We start from the raw sequence: 19,048 nt of genomic DNA, 5'->3' as shown, positions 1-19,048 counted from the left end.
CTACTGACTTGTTTCTCCTCATTTATCATTTATGGGAATGTGTTATCACTTTATGGGGCTGGTACTTAGTATTAGACTTGCTAATGAATCGTATCAACACACTCCTGCTGCCTGTCATTCCAGGCAGCTATAGGTATTTTCTGTGCAGCCCGAAAAGCTCAGCAGCCAACCTCCCACTGTCAGCCAACCAGCAAAGAGAGGGTCCAGAGGTGTCTTCAGTGTGGATGACGACAGAGGAAATTTTTTTCTTATGCAAAAGAACCAGAGAGAGAGAGAGACTGACCAACCTAATAAGAAGCTAACATCTGCAGGGAGGAGCTGGATGGGAAAGGCAACGCTGGCAGTCTTTGCTGACTCCGATTCCAGCAACATGAACGAGTCATTTGCTCACCTCCACTTTGCAGGAGGCTACCTGCCATCTGACTCCAAGGGCTGGAGGACCATCATTCCATCTCTCTTGGCGGCTGTGTGCCTGGTGGGCTTCGTTGGAAACCTATGTGTGATTGGCCTTCTCCTTCATGGCGTTTGGAAAAGAAAGCCATCCATGATCCACTCCCTGATTCTCAATCTCAGCCTGGCTGACATCTCTCTCCTGCTCTTTTCCGCACCTGTCCGAGCTACGGCATACGTCAAAGGTGTTTGGGATCTAGGCTGGTTTGTCTGCAAGTCCTCTGACTGGTTCACCCACATGTGCATGGCAGCCAAGAGCTTGACATTTGTTGTAGTAGCCAAGGTGTGCTTCATGTACGCAAGTGACCCAGCCAAGCCAGTGGGTACCCACAACTGCACCATCTGGTCACTGCTGGGAGCCATCTGGGTGGTAGCCAGCCTACTTCCCCTGCCAGAATGGTTCTTTAGCACCACCAGACATCACGCAGGTGTGGAAATGTGCCTCGTGGATGTGCCAGCTGTAGCAGCAGAATTCATGTCACTGTTCGGTAAGCTCTACCCTCTGCTGGTGTTTTGCCTTCCTTTACTTCTGGCTGGCTTTTATTTCTGGCGAGCTTATAACCAATGCAAAATACGCTGTGCGAAAACTCAAAATCTTAGAAACCAGATGCGTTCAAAGCAACTCACGGTGATGCTGCTGAGTACTGCCGTCACCTCTGCTCTTCTGTGGCTCCCCGAATGGATAGCTTGGCTGTGGGTTTGGCATCTGAAGGCTGGAGGTCCAATGCCACCGCAGGGTTTTATAGCCCTGTCTCAAGTCCTGATGTTTTCCATCTCCACAGTGAATCCTCTCATATTTCTAATGATGTCCGAAGAGTTCAAGGGAGGCTTGAAAGGCATATGGAAATGGATGATAACCAGAAAGCCTGTAGTTACCTCAGAGGTTCAGGAGGTACCAGCTGGAAACATTGAGACCCTTCCTGGTAAGGCTCCATCTCCAGAGACCCAAACATGCATTCCAGACACAGACAGATGTGGCTCTCCTGACTCCAGCAAAGAGACAACTGACAAGGTGATGGTTCCCATCCTCCCTGATGTTGAGCAGTTTTGGCACGAGAGGGATGTTGTCCCTTCGGCACAAGACAATGACCCTATACCCTGGGAACATGAAGGCCAAGAGACAAAGGGCTGCAATTAGCAGACTTACGTTTCAAAGAAAAAAATTGTTTTTACTGTATTTACTTGTACTGCTGGTTAGCAATATTGGTGACGTAAATTGCCATTAGATATTGCAATATTTCTTTACTTTCAAACTATAAAATCTGGTAAGTAGAATGGAATGTAGTAATTATGCTTCAGAATTAATCTCTGTCTTAAAGAAATCACTTTTAGTGTTATGTAAAGCTAACTATTTCAAAGTGATTATAGGGCTCACAGTGACTTTCCCCCCAGGGTATCTCCTAGACACAGCCCTGTGATGCACTGGCTGGAATAGTTTATCAGACTGAGCCCAAGTACTCTGCTTCTTCCTGAAACTGCTACTCTCAATGTCCCAACAAGTTATATTTCACCTAATATACATCTCCTTTGGTTTTTGAAAACTGTAAACTTCACTTGTAAGGTCTCTTCACTTGCTTAATAAATGTTAATTTACTTGACAAAAAATTCATAGAATTTCCTGAAGTAAAGTCTACAGAACAATGAATACTTTCTTCTATTCTGCACTAGTTTCAAAGCATAGCTATATGGGGGCCCACACTGGAGTAGATTCAAGTCCAACAGTATAAAAGCTGTGTCAATCTTTAAAAATCCACCTGAGTGGGTTTTTATTCAACTATTGATTAAAGACAAGCATAAAGGAGAATGATGGGGACTTTTCTTGTATCAACAAACTTGAACACCCTCAACTTTTAAAATATTTCCAGGGTTCTATGGTATAAAAACAATCAGACATAATAAAGTGTGGAAAAGCACACAGACAACAGAGTCCAGCAGACAGCTAACACAGGATTTAGTTAAGAACAGAATAATCACAAGGACAGTGCAGAGCAACCACAATAAATTAAAGCTTTTTTAGTCCCTAGATGTGGAGAATTTGACAGCGGAATACAGCACACCAATAAAATGTGAGCATGCATTTCTCTCCCCTCCTGAGCATAAAAGGCATTACATACACTCAGGATTCCTAACTACTTCACGAATGGTATTCTGGGAATTTCCACTGCTCGGGTAAGGAAAATGCCTCTAACAAAGCAATGGAGAAGGCTGGAGAATATTCTGTAGGGTACAAAGAACCGCCATTTATAATGCTCAATCTTGGGATTATTTTATGATAAGAGTTTGTGGCTTTCTTCTTAACAGAGGCCACAGCTGTCTTGTTCTTTGTTTTGCTAGAAATTGCATTTGAAGATCTCACATTCAGATAAAATTGTTTAGCCCAAGAATCCAAAATAACTGCTTTGTTGAATCTAGTTATATGAGGGTTTGCCACTGACCCTGAAAATCAGAGGAAGCAAGCTTTTGTTTCATATACACACACAGTAAGTACAGTGTAAGCTTCCAGTATATAACATCTTGTAAAGAAAGAAAAGCAATGCTTTATTTCTGATTATAAAGACAATGCTGCTTGTGTCTGGAATCATCCTCTCAAAAACACTGCTCAGAACAAGAGGGTTTTATGAGATGGCCTGATGACAATGTTCCAGGTTTCTGGGTAAGCTGCAGATACCCGAACAACACGTTATAACAAACCGTTCATGAAGAACATGAGAGTCAGGTTAGAGAGATGACTCAGCGGTTAAGAGCACTGAATGCTCTTCCAAAGGTCCTGAGTTCAATTCCCAGCAATCACATGGTGGCTCATGACCATCTGTAACTGGGATCAGATGCCCTCTTCTGGTGTGTCTGAAGACAGTGACAGTGTACTCAAATACATTAAAAAAAAAAAAAAAAAAAACTTTTTAAAAAAAGAAAGAACATGAGAGGCCTGATCTGATCGATCTCCTTAAAATCTGCAAGGGAAAAGTTGACTCACTCCTAGGAACAATCCCACAGACGATTGATGTCAAATTTCTGCACTTTTTTCCTATGACGGGATGCAGTGAGCATGCAGACACTACCATGTGGAACTCAGAACAATAAAAGGTTTTAGGGAGGTCAGAAAGCTTCCAATTTGACTCCTTTATAAAAATAAATGTGTAAGTGGTGGTGGGAGGATACGAATAATGTTTACAACTTTCACAGCTTTCAACCCTAGTCTGCTCCATTAATACCAGTCTTGACACGTAGCTTCAACTACATGTAATTGTACTAATTAAGTAGTAAGGCTATGGAAGTTATATGTAACAAATACAGGTCAGCTGACAGTCCTCTTTCTAGGCTCTGTTGCCATCATAGTGGGTGGGAGACAATGGGGAAGACTAACACCTATATTTATGTGGCACTTTGCTGCTGGCACCTGTGAGATCAGGATTTATACACACTCACACCCCACGCACTGGGAGGGGGTAAAGCCAGAGAAACTTAACTGAGTGTTAGAGAAAGTGTTAGAGAGTGTTTGGGCATAGTAGAAAGGATGCCCAAAAGGCACAAAACTTTGAAATGTTAGAAAGCGAACTAAGAAAACGAATTATAATATTTTTGCTATTAGACAACAGGTAGCATTAAGACTGACTATACACACATATAAACATACACACACATACAGGCACACAAAAGGGAGAATAGGCTTTCTAAAAAATGTGTCTTTTATATTAGAAATACATTATAGTCAAGCCTTTAAAAACTATATTCTAAGATTCAGTTGTCTCAAATTATCACATGACATGCTTTTTTTCAAAAAATAAAACAAAACAAAAACCAACGAACCAAATGAGCAAGCAAGCAAACAAACAAACAAACAAACAAACAAACAAACAAAAAAAACAGGTCTAAGGGTTTTTAAAAAATATATTGTGTAACAATAATCATTTACAATCCACATATATAAAAGGGTTGGTTTATTGTAGTTCAAATACATAAATTCAACATTCAAACATCTTAAAATTAAACTTTTTAGAAACAAAAGTTCAAACATTCAAACAGAAGTAGTTTCCAGGGAACGCCCAGAAAGGGAGTTTTGTTGTCTAATTGAGAATATTGGTAGAGATCATTCAGTGGAGAATAAAGAATGTTTAAACCAGGATTCCATTCTGGCCAACATGTTATTTATGAATGTGGTTCATACCTGAGAAGAAATTACTAAATACATCTTCTCCTGGGCTAAACAAGACTTGGCCTATAACCAAGAGGGGGAGAATCAAAGCTTACATGAACAAACACAACTAAACTGTGCTTCAGAGACAAAGGTAAAAGTGTGTCCGTTATAATATTCATAGTCTCTGGAAGAATCCAATTCAGTGTTTCCTCTTTTACCCGCTTAAAAAACAAAATCAAAAACAGACTCCAACTTCAGTTTTCCTGGAGTCTGTGTTATTTCCAAGCTCCTACCACAAATTCTCCTGTCTTGCTGAGTAACACTGCTAGTAAAAATATCACCAAGTCACTGGCTTCCACACCTTAGAAAAGGATGATTTTTTTAGCTTCAAGATTTTAAATTTACTAGAGACAGCCTATATTTGAGTATGTATGTCAGTCATGCCACACAAAGAAAAGCATTAAATATTTTCAAAGTGTTCTGTTCAGAGACTGCCCGCAATTGCTTCTCCTTCTGTCATCAGGTGGTTTTGCAATAGGTTGACTAATGCACATATATGTAAAAACCTGAAAATTTGGCTCATGCAAGCATTTTCAATTAACAGCAACCCCCGGGGAAGGGTGTTTAGAATTATTTTGTTGATCGTCTAGTGGGCTCTGACGCTGTGGGAGGTGGAGGTGGACCTCGGCGATCCAGGTCATCGACATACGCCACGATGAGTTTCCTCCTCTCCTCTGGTACACAGTCCAGCACTAGGTACCGTTTGTCATTCTGCAAAATTTTTTCTACATCTTTCAGGTGCTGATCAGATTCTTGGATTAGCTTTTTGGATCTGAAATAAGAAAGAAGCACAAGCATTACCGACTGCTGTCCGCTGGTTTCAGCAATGAGCTGGAAATGTCCGTCTAGTTCCTAATTGTGTTTCCACTTTTAAAGAAAAATTTCACTGCAGCAGTCACCTTTGTAAATCGCCTCAGCAAAGACTCCAGGGAGTGAAAGGGCCTCAGAAGCTGAATTACCCTCCCACCCCTACTGGTGGTCCCTCCAGATCAGGGCTGAGGGTGGGTAGGTAAATCTTGCCCGTGCTGTACCTGTTCTGTGGATGAACAGAGGACTTCAGTCTGCGGGGCTGCCAATCCCAGCATCTTTCACAAGCTTTCACTTTCACATCTTTCACTAAATTAACTATAAAAATGTAGAAAGAAGTCTTACTTCACATCTAATTTAAAAGCCCAAGCTGATGCAAAACATTAAGGACCCTGACCAAAAAATCCAAATGACAAAACACCTACGAAGCACACCCTCAGCACTATCTATCCTCCCGTGCACCCTTCCTTCCTTCCTTTCCTGCCTTTCCTTCCTTCCTTCCTTCCTTCCTTCCTCTCAGTCATCTTTTAAAGGAGGACATGCTGGTGCATGAAGCATAACTGGTTTCCTGCACACCACACAGACTGTAGGCCATGCCAACCTGTTTTCCTGGTGAAAGGTTACAAGTGGTGATGGGTGTGCTACAACAAAACCTCCTTTTAAGGGCTCTTGATTTTTATTTAATCTTTTTTAAAAAAAAAAATAAGTATATATAGCAACTCCTTTTCTGATGGAGGAAAATTATTTCTCTGCCTAAGAAGATGAATTCAGGCATTCATGTCTAACCCCACTCAGCAGTCTTCAGAGGAGGCAAAGATAAGTTATAGTGAAGAATTAAAGTTTCTTTGTGAATTACAATTCTTAAAGAGTTGAGGGTCCTCAAAAAGGAAAAAAAAAGCAGTGAAGTAAAAATAAAAGTGTATTTTAAAAATTGGATGTACATAACACAAAATGAGAATTGACATCTGGGCCCTTTCTTTAAAAGAAAAAAAAAAGGTACTGTGGAGTGGCCTGTATCTGCCCTTGAGGAAAGCTGGCATCTTCTGACTCCTCCTAAAATTAACCATGTCAGCATGTGTGTGAGTGCAAGTATGCTCTGGTCATTAGAGTACAGGCTAGGAGACAGGAGCTGCCAGTGGGACACCGGACTGCACCTACCTGTACGTAATGAATTTGGTCTCTTTCAAAAGCGTCCTGAAGTCAGCTTTGGCAGTGATGTATTTGTCTCTGATGTATTCTTCAAACTCCCTTTGTTTTTTCTGCAGGGATGGGAAAAAATAAGATTAAAGGGGAAGCCCACAAACTCTAAAACAACTTTATTAAAGTCGCAAACCGTGAGTCCTGTAATAAAATTCTAAATAGAAAAAGACAAGGCAAGGATATGTCCTTCTTTCTGTAAAACTTACTGTAGTGATAACATGCAAAGTACATCTTTAAGGAAAAGAAGGAAAATATGGACTATTCTAGCTGAACATGAAAGCTTGCTATGTGCACTCCCCTGCTCAGTGGGTTACAGGGTCAGCTCCTCCAGGCTCCACAATGTCCTCAGGAGGAAGGCACAATGGATCAGGTACTTACTTCCTACAGACATATATCTTCAAACATAAAGACAGCGAGCAATGAGACACAGGTGTGGACATACCAAGCAAGTACGTACATACTGAGCACTTAGCTTCCTGGTAAAAAAGTGGTAATGACTGCTACCTCTACGGACCTTGCTATCAGTTCCCTAGAAGTAGTCAGGTAAATCAGAAACTGACAGTGGGCCTCCTAGCTACAGTCCACCATTCCTTCCCAGTCATACACATTTTGTAGTTCACACATTAAAACTTCAACTAAGTAAGAATTGAGTGAGGTCTGAGAAAAGTAGTTTTATGGGCTTTTCAATGCCAGACCTAGAGATGCCCCATCAGTGACAAAATAAGAAGCAAAAGCCAAAGGTACAGACCAGAATATAGTGAGCTATTTTTGGTATTATTCTCTATATTAGATATTAAGTAAATTTGTTTCCTACACAAAAGTAAGAGCACAAGAAACGGACTCTGCTTTTAAAATGTCATGTATCAAAAGACTCTGCTACTCTAAAGTCTCCGCTCCGAGAACTCAGGACTCTTACAGGTTTGCCAGCACGGCTTAACAGACTATAGCTTAATTCAATTGGTAAAATCCTTAAACACAAACTCAACCCTTAAAATTCTAAGCTTTAGATTACTACTTTCTTATTACTACAAGGAGCACAATTTTTAAAAATATGTTCTTAAAAGCCAGACATGGTGATGGCCGCCTTTAATCCCAGCACTAGAAAAACACAGGTAGGTGGATATCTATGAATTCAAGGCCAGTCTGGTTTACAAATCAGGTTCCAGGACAGCCAGGGCACTTACAGAGAATGCTGTCTTGAAAAACAAAACAAAATGTACTTAAAATCCTGGTTTACATTCATATACTTTAATATAATTCACTTAAAATGACCAGTTTCTTGGTGGTCAAGCCACTAGTGAGGATTATGCACCTTCGAATATTCATAAACTTCAAAGCACAGTAGTGCACATATGCATGTACTTAGTACTCTAGGCTAAGGCAGGAGGTTTATTAGGACAACCAATATTACATAGTTTGTTTCATGTCTACCTAGGCTCCATAGGAAATAGAACAAATCCTCTTACCCTGTCACTGGAGGAGAACTTAATGCACCGAGGATCTTCCTTAATTATTTTTTTCACTTCTTTCCACGTGGATGTTAAGGTAATCTTTCAAAACACAAGTGAAGAAAAACCATAAATACAGTTCCCTTTTATGCAGGGAGTCAAACAGCAGCACATACGTTACATAATAGTACACACTGACCTGCAATCTCTTGTAATGCCCAAGCGTAACTGGACTAGTTAGGGACAGGGAGCGGCTTTAATGCAATTTCTTTTTGCTGGCTTGTCACAAGTTATTTTCATGGCCATACTTTCAAGGTGGCCTAAGACAATCGCCTGCAAACCCTGTATTTACATGGGCAAACATCATAACTTCTGAAGAAACCATCACCAAAAAGAGCAATAAAGAGGAACAAAGCCTGGATAACAAAGCAATAACTGCCAGGTAAGGGCTACAGCACCACACTAGGAACGGAGGGAGAGGAGGACAGCCCACTGATAACGTGCGGCTAAGGGCAGTCACAGCTGCAAAAAGAACTAGGTCCTGACTAGGGAGAATAGCGTGACATGTTTAAACAGGGGGAAAAATCAGAAGAGGATGTCATAAAACCTAAAAATTTAAATAACAGGTCTAAACAAGACACTCAAATGTATGTCAGTACTTTTACGTCAAACAGAAGAGGAAATGAAGCCTGCAGAAGAGGAAAGGTAGGGACACAGGAGACTCTCACCGCGGAAGTCTCATCCAGAAGCTGCCTAAAGTGCTCCCTCTTCTTTTTGGTAAGCGCTTCAATATGTTCATTAAAGAGTTTCTCTTTCTCCTCTCTTTCCAATAAGGAACCAGACTCCCAACGGTGGTCCTTCCGGAGGGTCCTCCTAGTATCAGACCAGGACACATCTGAAGAACGTACCTAAAAAATTTTTTAAAAATTAAAAAAAATAAAAAAGGAACCAAGTGGATTTTGCATATCCCACAATAGAAGCTCAACATTATAGTCAGGAGGTAGTTACATTCAGAAACTGAAAAATATTTCCTGAAAAATAGATCCCTTCAACTAGACTACATCATAAATAAATTCTATGTTAAAAGACAAGACCACTTTAAGTATGACGTTCAGTAAGTTTCTTAAGGACACAAAATCACCATCAAATTAACCAACCACTAAGCAATGCTCATTTCCAGTATCTTAGGTGAAAGTCTGCCGTAATACCATTGCAGTTCCTAAGTCTCCTACAATCCACTTTAGAATAGAAACCGTCAACTCACAGTGATCAGTTACCTGGTAATAAATACCCACTCAGGCTTGGGCAAGTCGACAAAGATGAGCAGTAGATTATCTTCCACCAGTCACAACCCATAAGAGGTTTAAACTGCACTTTGTATCTCTAAATCCTGTGCCATTTTAATGTTAATTTTGTCTTCTTTTAGCACTAAATATCTTCTCCCCAAACACAGTAAGACAAACTTTGTTTTGCAAGATGATTCAATAAGTAAAAGGCACTTGTAGCCAGGCTCAATGACCTGACTGTAGTCCCAGGAACCCACATGGTAGAAGGAGAGAACAGACTCCTGGAAGTTGTCCTCTGAAGTCTACATATAATGCACGGCCCAAGGCCATACACACTTTCTTACATAAATGAGTCAGTGAATGAAACAAAGTAATTTTTATAAATTCAATAGACTGGATATGTGGGGAATGTGAAGACCAGCTACGATGACTTATAGTTCCAAAAGTGAGAAGGTAAACATTTTCTTCTACAACATGAGGTTTTATGATATCTACCCCCAGCCCTCTTTCTCATCAAAGCAGGAAGGGAAGAGTTTAAAATGTTTCTAGTTGCTAGTTGCTAATGGCTTGATTTTTATATATTTAAAAAAAAAAAAAATCAAAGGCTCCACCTAAACACTATTAGAAACAATAACTTTATTAAGTTTAAAAGGGCACACGTAAGAGTCACCACAGAAATGTTTGAGAACAATCTCACAAGCCTTAACAGTAGTACCAATAACCCCCCATCAAAAGATAGTATAAATTTAAGCAAGGAGTAAATTATGTGCATGCTAAAAACTATTAAGCATTGATAAAAACTGAATAAAGTGCAAACAATGTGAATGATATTCTGTGCCCACTGCTTACACTAACTTTGAAAAAAAAAAAAAAGACAGGGCACATCACAGATCTGGCTGGCAACTAAAAGCACTAAAAGTTGTCACACTACAGACAATGACAGGAAATGGGAGAGGATGAAAAGACAGAAAGAGAGGAAAGAAGAAAATATACAAATACAGAAGTTCTTTAACATCTAACAAACATCTAAATACGTGCTTGTCATTGGAACTACAATTATTTCTTTCAAAGCATACACTTGTATTTTCCACAGGGCAATGTTGTGTTACAGTGGTGTGTGTTGAACACCAAGGTATAGCTGCAGGCGACCTCAAAGGGAGGTCCAGTGTGCACTCTTCAAGACTGAGAACCATGTCACTGCAGTGGGAAGGTGAGTAGCTGCCAGATGGTTCCATGTTCAACAAAGCTGCACAGCAAGGACTGAGGAGAGCAGGCGGACAGATAAAGTGAAGCAAGGACTAATGAATGGTCTTTACTTCATCCAAGGTCCTAAACTCGGGGTGGTGCTGCACTCGTGAAGGCGAGAGAATCAGCACCAGAGGCCAGCCCAACCAACAAAAGAAAACCATACCTCAGAGCAAACAAACAAAGGAATTGACTTTTAAACTAAAATAAAAGCAACAAAAGGGTTGAATATGACTGGCACACAACTGCTGGGTGTTTTGGAGAACCTTCACCTTGTTCAAGTAAACAGGAGAGACAAAATGAAGTCTGCTGTTCTCCAAAAATCACTGCAACTGTTTTCTCTGTAATGAGAACAAGACTTAGGGAAATGTCAGGAAGGAGATTTCAAATTACTGAAATGTCCAGAATGCAGAGCCCCACAACCCCCAAAGTAGTAGAAAGAAGAGAAAAAAAACCTTAAGAAAGCCTTTAGAGTCATTCATTGTCTCTTGTCAGTACCCTCCAGAACACCCAGCAGTATCTCATACCATCTACAGGGAAACAACTGATCATCACAGTGATGACCTAAAGCAGATGTTTTCAGCCTGTGGGTGAGAATCCACTAATACCAAGAACTCAATTTTTAAATGCTCTAGAAATAATAAGTTATGCCATAATTAATTCACAGAACATAGACATAAAATAGACTCCCAAAGTTCAGTATTCAGAGGAAGAAATGTACCATGTCAGACAGAAGAGCCTTGAAATTCTGGATAGCTTCTTCTCGTTTGTGCTGCTCTCTCTCTCGATCAATTTCTTTAGTTTGCTCAGAACGTGCCTTTTGAACTTCTCTTTCACGTTCTCGAAGGCTTGCCTCAATGCGGGCTTGTCTCTCCAGCTCTTTTTCTTTTTCTGAGTCTAAATTCTGTAAAAATAAAATTACATTATCCTTGTTACCAATACCAACTTCCTTGAGATTTTTTTTCACAAGCTGGGCAGTAGTGGCATACACCTTTAATCTCAGCACTTATAAATCTGAGCTCAAGGCCAGTGCGGGCTACAGAGTGAGTTCCAGGGTAGCCAGGGCTAAACAGAGAATCCTTGGTTTGAAAATCAAAACAAAAAAAATTTTTTCCCATAAAATATTTTTTCAAAAGCATTCAAGTATATTTTCCCCCAGAACATTTCAAACTGTCTTTCCAACCATGAGACTCATAATTTCATCTTCTTAACATGAGAAAAATTCTAGCCCCAACATCAAAGCAACTTACACTCTTAAACAACATTAAGCAACACAAACAGGTTCTAGCAGCAGTAAGCGTAACAGTCACCTTAGCTATTTTCTCTATGTACTGTTTGAAAAGGTCTTCTCTCATTGACGAACTATCCACTGCTTTGTATCGTGGGTCGCTTTCTACTTTGTCTTTTACTTTGCTCCACCGAGATTGACTGTCCAAGTGATGATTAGATAACAGTTCGAAGAAATCTGATTTAATCTAAAACAAGTGAAAACAGGATGATGTGCTATGAGACAGTTTCCATGTTTTAAGTAATTACCTAATAAGCTACTGTACTGTAACAGACAGCACCTAGGTTGATTGTAGCCACTGAGCTCATTCAAACGGGGCTGCACATAGTGTCAGCAAGTTAGGTGTATGAAGTGACAGAAAAATACTTTAATATGACGATGTATCAATGGCTTATTTTATAAAAACTAGATGAATAATTTTTGTTCATAAAAATTAAGAGAAAAATTCAGAAATCACAGAACACATATAGCAAGTCTTGTCTTGATGTCAAGTGTCTAAAATAAAAGGATAAAAAACTTGTACAGGGCAGTGATGGCACACACTTTCAGTTCCAGCACTCAGGAGGCAGAGGCAGGAAGATCGAGTTTGAGGCCAGCCTGGTTTACAGAGCAATTCCAGGCCAGCCAGAGCTACACAAAGAAACCCACTTCAAAAACCAAACCCCCAAAACAAATCAACAAAAACATATATATTTGCTTTTAAAAACACAATATTTATACCTACCTTCATAAGAAAACTAATAATTCTGTAATTATAACCACTAGTTTAAAAAAGCATTTCAGTGTCTGTGCTTTATAACTAGTTAAATATACATACCTCCATTTATTCCTCTATAGAGCTCAGGGTATACACATTTGTCAAGTACTATCATGACATTTAGTGTCAAAGGCCCAAGTAATACTAAACCTAGACGTGCAGTGCAAGAGCAGTCTGTTTAACAGAGAAGAACTGTGGGAGGCCCTTGTCTCAGTAACTGTGTTACTGCTACACCAGAAGACACCCAAAGTCAGTGCAACAAGAGATTCTGGGCAAGCCTCCCTTTGCCAATGGGACTAAATATTCTACCTTGCTGCCTGGCTGAGGAATGAGGAGTTAGGAATGAAATTAGAAGTTAAGATGTGTTAAGTTAAGATGTGCTTTCTACCCCTTCCCGTTATTACTTCCTCTCAGAACTGTACTTTCCCCTCTCAGACAATTATAGAAGGTTATGCTCTTTTTGAAAATCATTTGGAAAGTTCTTAGACAAAGAATTCCAGCTTCAGAAACATTTTAAAAACAAACCAGAGGAGCCAATCAGCTATGGATTTTTCTGTTATTAAACTTGAACTTGAACTTAATTCAGATTAATAAAAAATGCTCAGAAACCCCACTTTTCAAGTATTAAAATACTTTTATTTGATGTATATTTTTCTATTCACTTTGCCAACTTGTACCTAATAAATATTAATCCTAGGCGTGTCTGATAACTAGAAGGCAGAATTTATACTAAATAAATAACACATATACTCTGTGTCAAAAAGACTTGTTTTAAGCCACAGGAATTTATATTAACTTAAAGTCTCTAAACATGTAAGCTATATAGTTAATTTTTAATGTGCAATACAAAAACAAGTACTTTAGATAACCTCATACATCATGACACATGTGCTAAAGCTGCTAAGCACGATAAGTAGTCAATACCTTAATAAATGGCGAAAAAGTGAAATTTATCCTCTTAATTCACAGCCCTTCTGCTTTCTAACCTTACCAGAGCAAAAATACTTAAACTGCTTGGCACAAAATTTAAAAAGGAAAAAAAAAATGCCAATTTTCTAACAGGGTTAACTCCATTGCCTATAGCATCAACTGTGTGGTATGAGGAATGACGTATTTACAGTGAGTAAGTCACAGTAAACAACATGCATATAAGCCAAGTAAAGGCAAGCCAACTCTAGGGAGGGGGTTTTTACAAAATGAAAGCAGCACAGACACCAACCTTACTATCCACACGGTTACTTCCTGTAGTGCTGGCAGTATCACCAGTAACAAGGTCACAGTGTAAGAGTAGCAGAAACAATACAGAGAGTGGTAACATTTTCATTAACCAAACACTTCACAAAAAGTGAACAAGAGATCTAGTGAACTTAACCCATTTCAATTCTCTCTGGTTTAATAATCAATTTTATATTCTTTAAATTGACTCAATCTCCTGTCTTTTATAAGCCAGAGGATAAAGACATCAGGGAAAAAAGTATGACGAGTAAGTACCGGAACTGCAGGATGCTAAAGCAACAGCAACCGGAGGCAATCCTCTAACACTATGCGCACCACTGATGTGCAGCTCTTAAAACTAAACTCAATGATTGGCCACACAGAAGAAAGCTGAAAAGACTAATCACTTATTATAAAATAAAATCCATAAGTTATCCCAAACATGTTTAGAAAATTAAGTCATAATCTAATTTGTGCAAGTGCAATGACACACTATCAAATGATCACTTTGTTTTCTTGAATCAAATACATTATTCTAAAAGTCAAAAGTAGGGATGGAAAGATGGTTTAGCAGTTAAGAGCACTGGTTCCTCTTCCGAAGTCCAATTCCCAGCACTCACATGACAGCTCCCGTTAGTTCCAGGCCTTCTGACACTCTCACACAGACATGCATGCAGGCAAAACACCAATGCACGTAAAGTGAAATCTAAATTATATATTAAAAAAATGTAAAGTCAAAAGAAATTTATGTAATTTTAAATAATGTATAAAATATGATTTTTGTTCGCATGATTTTTCTGCATGTTTAAGAAGCACAATCATTTTAAGTCACCTGTAAAATAATTCTATAAAAATTTACTTTGAAGCCATCAGATAATCAGAGTTCTGCTATTACTGTCAAAAGCTGTTACATCTAATACTCTTACTATCTTAATTGAAAGAGGCTTAACAATGAGATTTAGGATTACTTCCCTAACAAGGTTTCCTAATAGAATTTGTAACATTTTAGCTTCCCACTGTAAGTAGCAATTTTGAATGTCAGGAATAATTAGGCTCTAGAAACTGTTTCCCCTATTACAAAGCACACCGGAACACTCAGGAGAGTGACTGTTTTGATGGCCATACACCACTGGTGTCATCTCCCCACTGTTCTGTCTCCACAGTGGTAAGCTCTCTGTTCCTGACACTGCTATCAAATGACATTTCAGATGCATTAATCTTTAATAGCTGACCTTTAATTCTGATAAGCAATAATTTATATGTAAGATACGTTTACTAAAAGATTAGAAACTTACTAAAGTGATATTTTTATAGAATACAAAGATGAAGAAGTTCTTTGAAATTCAAATGTTAACATCTATAAAGACTTCTGAAATCTTAACACACTTCAGTTATCTCAGAGCATGAAGGTCTAAAACCCAGTTCCAGGTGTACAAGGCACCTTATTTATCAGAACTTAAAGCAACTATATATAGTTTACTGAAGTTTCTAAAATAAACACTATGACAAGAAAGTGATTATAAATGTATATTGACACTTGTGCAAATTAAAGGAAAACACATCCAACTGCTCACAGCTACAAACAAGGTTAGGAAACACTGCAGTGGACCAGTCAGACCACTAGAACGAAACCACCTTACCTTCTCACCTCTCGTCTTCGAATCTTCTTTTTCTTTCTTCCTTGCAGCTGCCACGAATTCATTAAACAATGCTTCTCTATCTTTCATCTTTTCAATTGCTTTGAATCTTGAATCTTTAGCATGTTTGGCAGCAAATTCACTAAAAGTAGCTCTGTAAGAAAATGGTCACCATGCTAACTTTAATTGACTATTTCTGTTTCTAAAACAAGCATAAAGGAATCTCCCACTTTCCTAACAAGAATATATGCCACAGACATATGGGTCCCAAACTCGAACAGTGACTCACAAGGAACGTTTGACTGACTGAAAATGTGGTTAGTGATTGTATGCTGTCAGTCCAGATTAGGGGAATATAATAAATTACTTTTTAATAAAGGCACACCAGGAATGAAGAATGTGTGCATAGAATTTAATAACTACTCAAGGGTGTAGCCAAGGCTTGCTTCGAACACAGTGGGAAAGCTTATCTGACTATTCTTCCGGAATTGAACAAAGGACATCGAGCAACTGACTTAAAGCAGATGGCTGCAGGTACCTGAAAAGAGAGAATTCCTGAGGTATGCACGCCCTACTGTTGTCCCCCATCACAGTCTCCCAAGGTCAAGAGCTGGAATACACATACAACACAGTGGCTATAAATCTGCAAGAGTCTGGGCACTAAAAGAGCAGAGAAAGAAGTCCTAGAGACCGGACTCCCCAGAAGACTGCGATTGAAGGATAATTCCCAATGGGGCCTCCAACACTACCTATCAGTTGAAAACTATGGCATAGCTATTTTCTCTGTCACCAGGTTTAGAGTAAAAAGGCAGGACTGAGAAATGGCTCATCAATTAAGTGCATGAACTATTACCGTTCTTGCAGATGACCTGAGGTCGGTGCCTAGCACCTACCTCAGATGGCTCACAACCACCCGTAATTCCACTTCCAGGGGAGCCAACACTCTTTATGGTCTTTGCAAATGGAAAATGAGACTTGCTCATTTAATCTCTTTTAAAATTATTTTAATTAGAAAAACTAAAATGCATTATATCCTATGTTAAAACAAAGACTGTGTTATTTTAAAAAGAATAAATTGAAAACCTTGCCTGAACAATTTGTGTGCAACCAAAATAAAATTAAGTTACTGAGAATATGTATGGGGGGGGGGGGTCAACCATACATAGTCAGTTAAATGTTATTTTATTCATGATACATCAAGCACTTTGTTTTGTAATTTCAAAGTAGAAAATTCATGCTATGTACATTCAAATGGTCTCACATATCCCAGAATGTCTCTTGTAATCCTGTTTTAACTATGACCCACAATGTATATTCTATGAAAAAGCCCACACCTGTTTGTAGTATGAAATTCTAACCCCCAAAAGTTACATTCTTCAGAGTCACAAGTAGTCATTAGTTTTCTGTACTTTGTACTAATAAAACCATTTTTTACACCGCGGACTTAAAAAAAATTACATTAAATTGATGGGGGTCATTAAATAAACTCAAATAGTATTACTTTTTTGTAGAGTTGTTTGTACTAAAAACACTTGCTTAACTAAAATAACCTCTACTTAATCCAGAAACCCATTATTCTGTCCTCTCACTGTGGAATTCCCCATGGATCTGGAGTTGTGGATCAGTGTTATAATGCCAGCCGAATGTGAATCTCCCAGTTCTAGTCTTTTTTTTTTTTTTTTTTTTTTTAAATATGTCTATGTCTCTTTTTTTTCCATATATATTCTGATCATGTTTTCCACTCTCCACTACCAATTTTACTACCTTAAAAATTAAACATATACACTTCCACAGCCAGGCACGGTAGTACAAGCCTGGAGACACAGTACTTGGGAGGGAGACCCAGCAGTCTGAAACCATCTTAGGCAAAATAGTGAGAGACACTGTCTCAGAAACAAAAGGAAAATAAAACAAAACTAACAAAAATCCCTGGGTGCTGGGGTTGGGGATTTAGCTCAGGAGTAGAGCGCTTGCCTAGGAAGCGCAAGGCCCTGGGTTCGGTCCCCAGCTCAAAAAAAAAAAAAAAAAAAAAAAAAACCAAAAAAAAAAAGAAAATCCCTGGTGCTGTCATTCACAGTCACAAGCAAACCATGATCAAGTCTTCCTGTCTATACTATTCTGAGTAACAGTGGACTGAGGAAAGCTCCTGTCACAACCAGCTCATCTGCTTGTGTTACTTTCTTTATCTATAAAACAGGTATAACCTGATGACCTAACTCACTCTGTCGCACACCCACACTTGAGTTCAGAGAGAAATCCACAGCGATGTGACTGCAGTAAACACATACCTTGGATTAAACTTTGCTTCTTCCATCATTTTTTTGAAATCTTCCTTGGCTTGCATTATTTTGTTTTTCTTTTCCCTGCGTTCTTCCTCTGCTCTGGTCTTGACATATTGATCAAACACCTATCAAAAAAAAAAAAAAAAAAAGCAATTTGAAGACTCAATCTTCTTAATAGAAAATTTCAAAACAAAATCTCCATGTAAACTACAATGGGAACTGTATAAACAACTAACCGTAGACCATCTCCAGCAAGTCTCACTCTGAAGCCTCACCACACCAGTCACAAGTACACGGCCCTCAGTGTAGCCTTCCAGAAGGAAAGCAAAGAAAAGCCCTGTACTTTGTAATTTTTTTCTCCAATGATATAATACATATTTCAAATTTAAAAAATAAAATAAAATAAATAAAAGCTAAGCCACAGTCCTCTTAATTTCACTTTAGAAAAATCAGTAACACAGATCCCATAATTTAATTCTCGTTCAATATTTAAATCTATGCTACATTATTTTCCTCTCTTAGTATTGTACGGCTCAGATGAGTTAACTGAAATGTAAATGTCTGGTCTATAAAATGTCCATAAAGCTTCATCCAAACAGTCATACATTGTTTTACTTATTATCTATGAAGCTTCCACACTAAAATAGCAGATTCGGAGTCACAACTGACAGCATGTGGACCACAAAACCCCACATATCATCTGACCCTTAAGAAATTAAAACAAATATCTCATATAACATGATTTCTGAATGCAGCATGTCAGACTAAGTACCTCAGAATCGAGGCAGTTCTCTAGGAGCTGGGGGGTTGGGGGACTCGGAAACCTCAATTAGGCTAATGAAATAATCCCTCATAAGGACTTCCAGAGGCTCATCTTCCTAGGAGGTCTATGCATCTATGCAGAAGTCTCCAATCGTGGAAGCCTGGCCCAGGTGTCACACCGTTTTTTGGTGCTTCACTCTACCATGAGGCAAGAGTCAAAGGCACTTGACAGAGGTCTACACTGCAAAATCAGAGTGTATACCAGAAAGCAAAGTTCAAAAGGAGAGAAAAAATACTTCAGCGACTTACAAAACCATGGCTATAAAAGAAAACCTGAAAAAAAAAAAAAACCAAAACCTTAGAGACTGCTAACGGGGAAGTAAAACTGAACTGAACAAGCTAACTGACAATGGCTAGGAAAAATGGATTTAAAAAAAAAAAATCTTTTTTTTTGGTTTTTTTTTTTTTTCTTTTTA

General features: G+C 38.8%; 2 protein-coding genes across 8 annotated transcripts in view; one reads left to right on the top strand and one right to left on the bottom strand.

Moving 5' to 3' along the window:
* The first annotated feature begins 285 nt into the window (after positions 1-285).
* Positions 286-2,048, top strand: Gpr151 (G protein-coupled receptor 151). Its single transcript, XM_032886021.1, has one exon. The coding sequence runs from the start codon at positions 323-325 to the stop codon at positions 1,586-1,588; it is 1,266 nt and encodes a 421-aa protein (XP_032741912.1). The 5' UTR covers positions 286-322; the 3' UTR covers positions 1,589-2,048.
* Positions 2,049-4,320: 2,272 nt separating this feature from the next.
* The window catches only part of Tcerg1 (transcription elongation regulator 1), a 59,187-nt gene continuing 44,459 nt past the window's right edge, over positions 4,321-19,048 (bottom strand). For 5 of the 7 annotated variants that reach the window (XM_032886055.1, XM_032886054.1, XM_032886056.1 and 2 more), the window contains 8 exons: positions 17,817-17,935; positions 15,532-15,682; positions 11,942-12,106; positions 11,353-11,535; positions 8,829-9,008; positions 8,119-8,202; positions 6,611-6,711; positions 4,359-5,417 (listed from right to left, as the gene is read on the bottom strand). In XM_032886055.1, the coding sequence (XP_032741946.1) occupies positions 5,216-5,417; positions 6,611-6,711; positions 8,119-8,202; positions 8,829-9,008; positions 11,353-11,535; positions 11,942-12,106; positions 15,532-15,682; positions 17,817-17,935 (1,185 nt within the window). In that variant the 3' untranslated portion in view covers positions 4,359-5,215. Of the gene's footprint in view, positions 5,418-5,676; positions 5,771-6,610; positions 6,712-8,118; positions 8,203-8,828; positions 9,009-11,352; positions 11,536-11,941; positions 12,107-15,531; positions 15,683-17,816; positions 17,936-19,048 lie in introns of all 7 variants that reach the window. The other 2 variants (XR_004385901.1, XM_032886058.1) reach the window with 2 other exon arrangements.

This window comes from Rattus rattus, chromosome 15, assembly GCF_011064425.1.
Source record: "Rattus rattus isolate New Zealand chromosome 15, Rrattus_CSIRO_v1, whole genome shotgun sequence".
In the NCBI taxonomy this organism is placed as follows: Eukaryota; Metazoa; Chordata; class Mammalia; order Rodentia; family Muridae; genus Rattus; species Rattus rattus.
The sequence above is the reverse complement of the archived record's forward strand: the minus strand, read 5'-3'. Positions and strand labels throughout refer to the sequence as shown.

Excerpts from the sequence above, each read along its gene's own strand:
- Gpr151 (XM_032886021.1), top strand. The coding sequence starts at position 323 with ATGGGAAAGGCAACGCTGGCAGTCTTTGCTGACTCCGATTCCAGCAAC.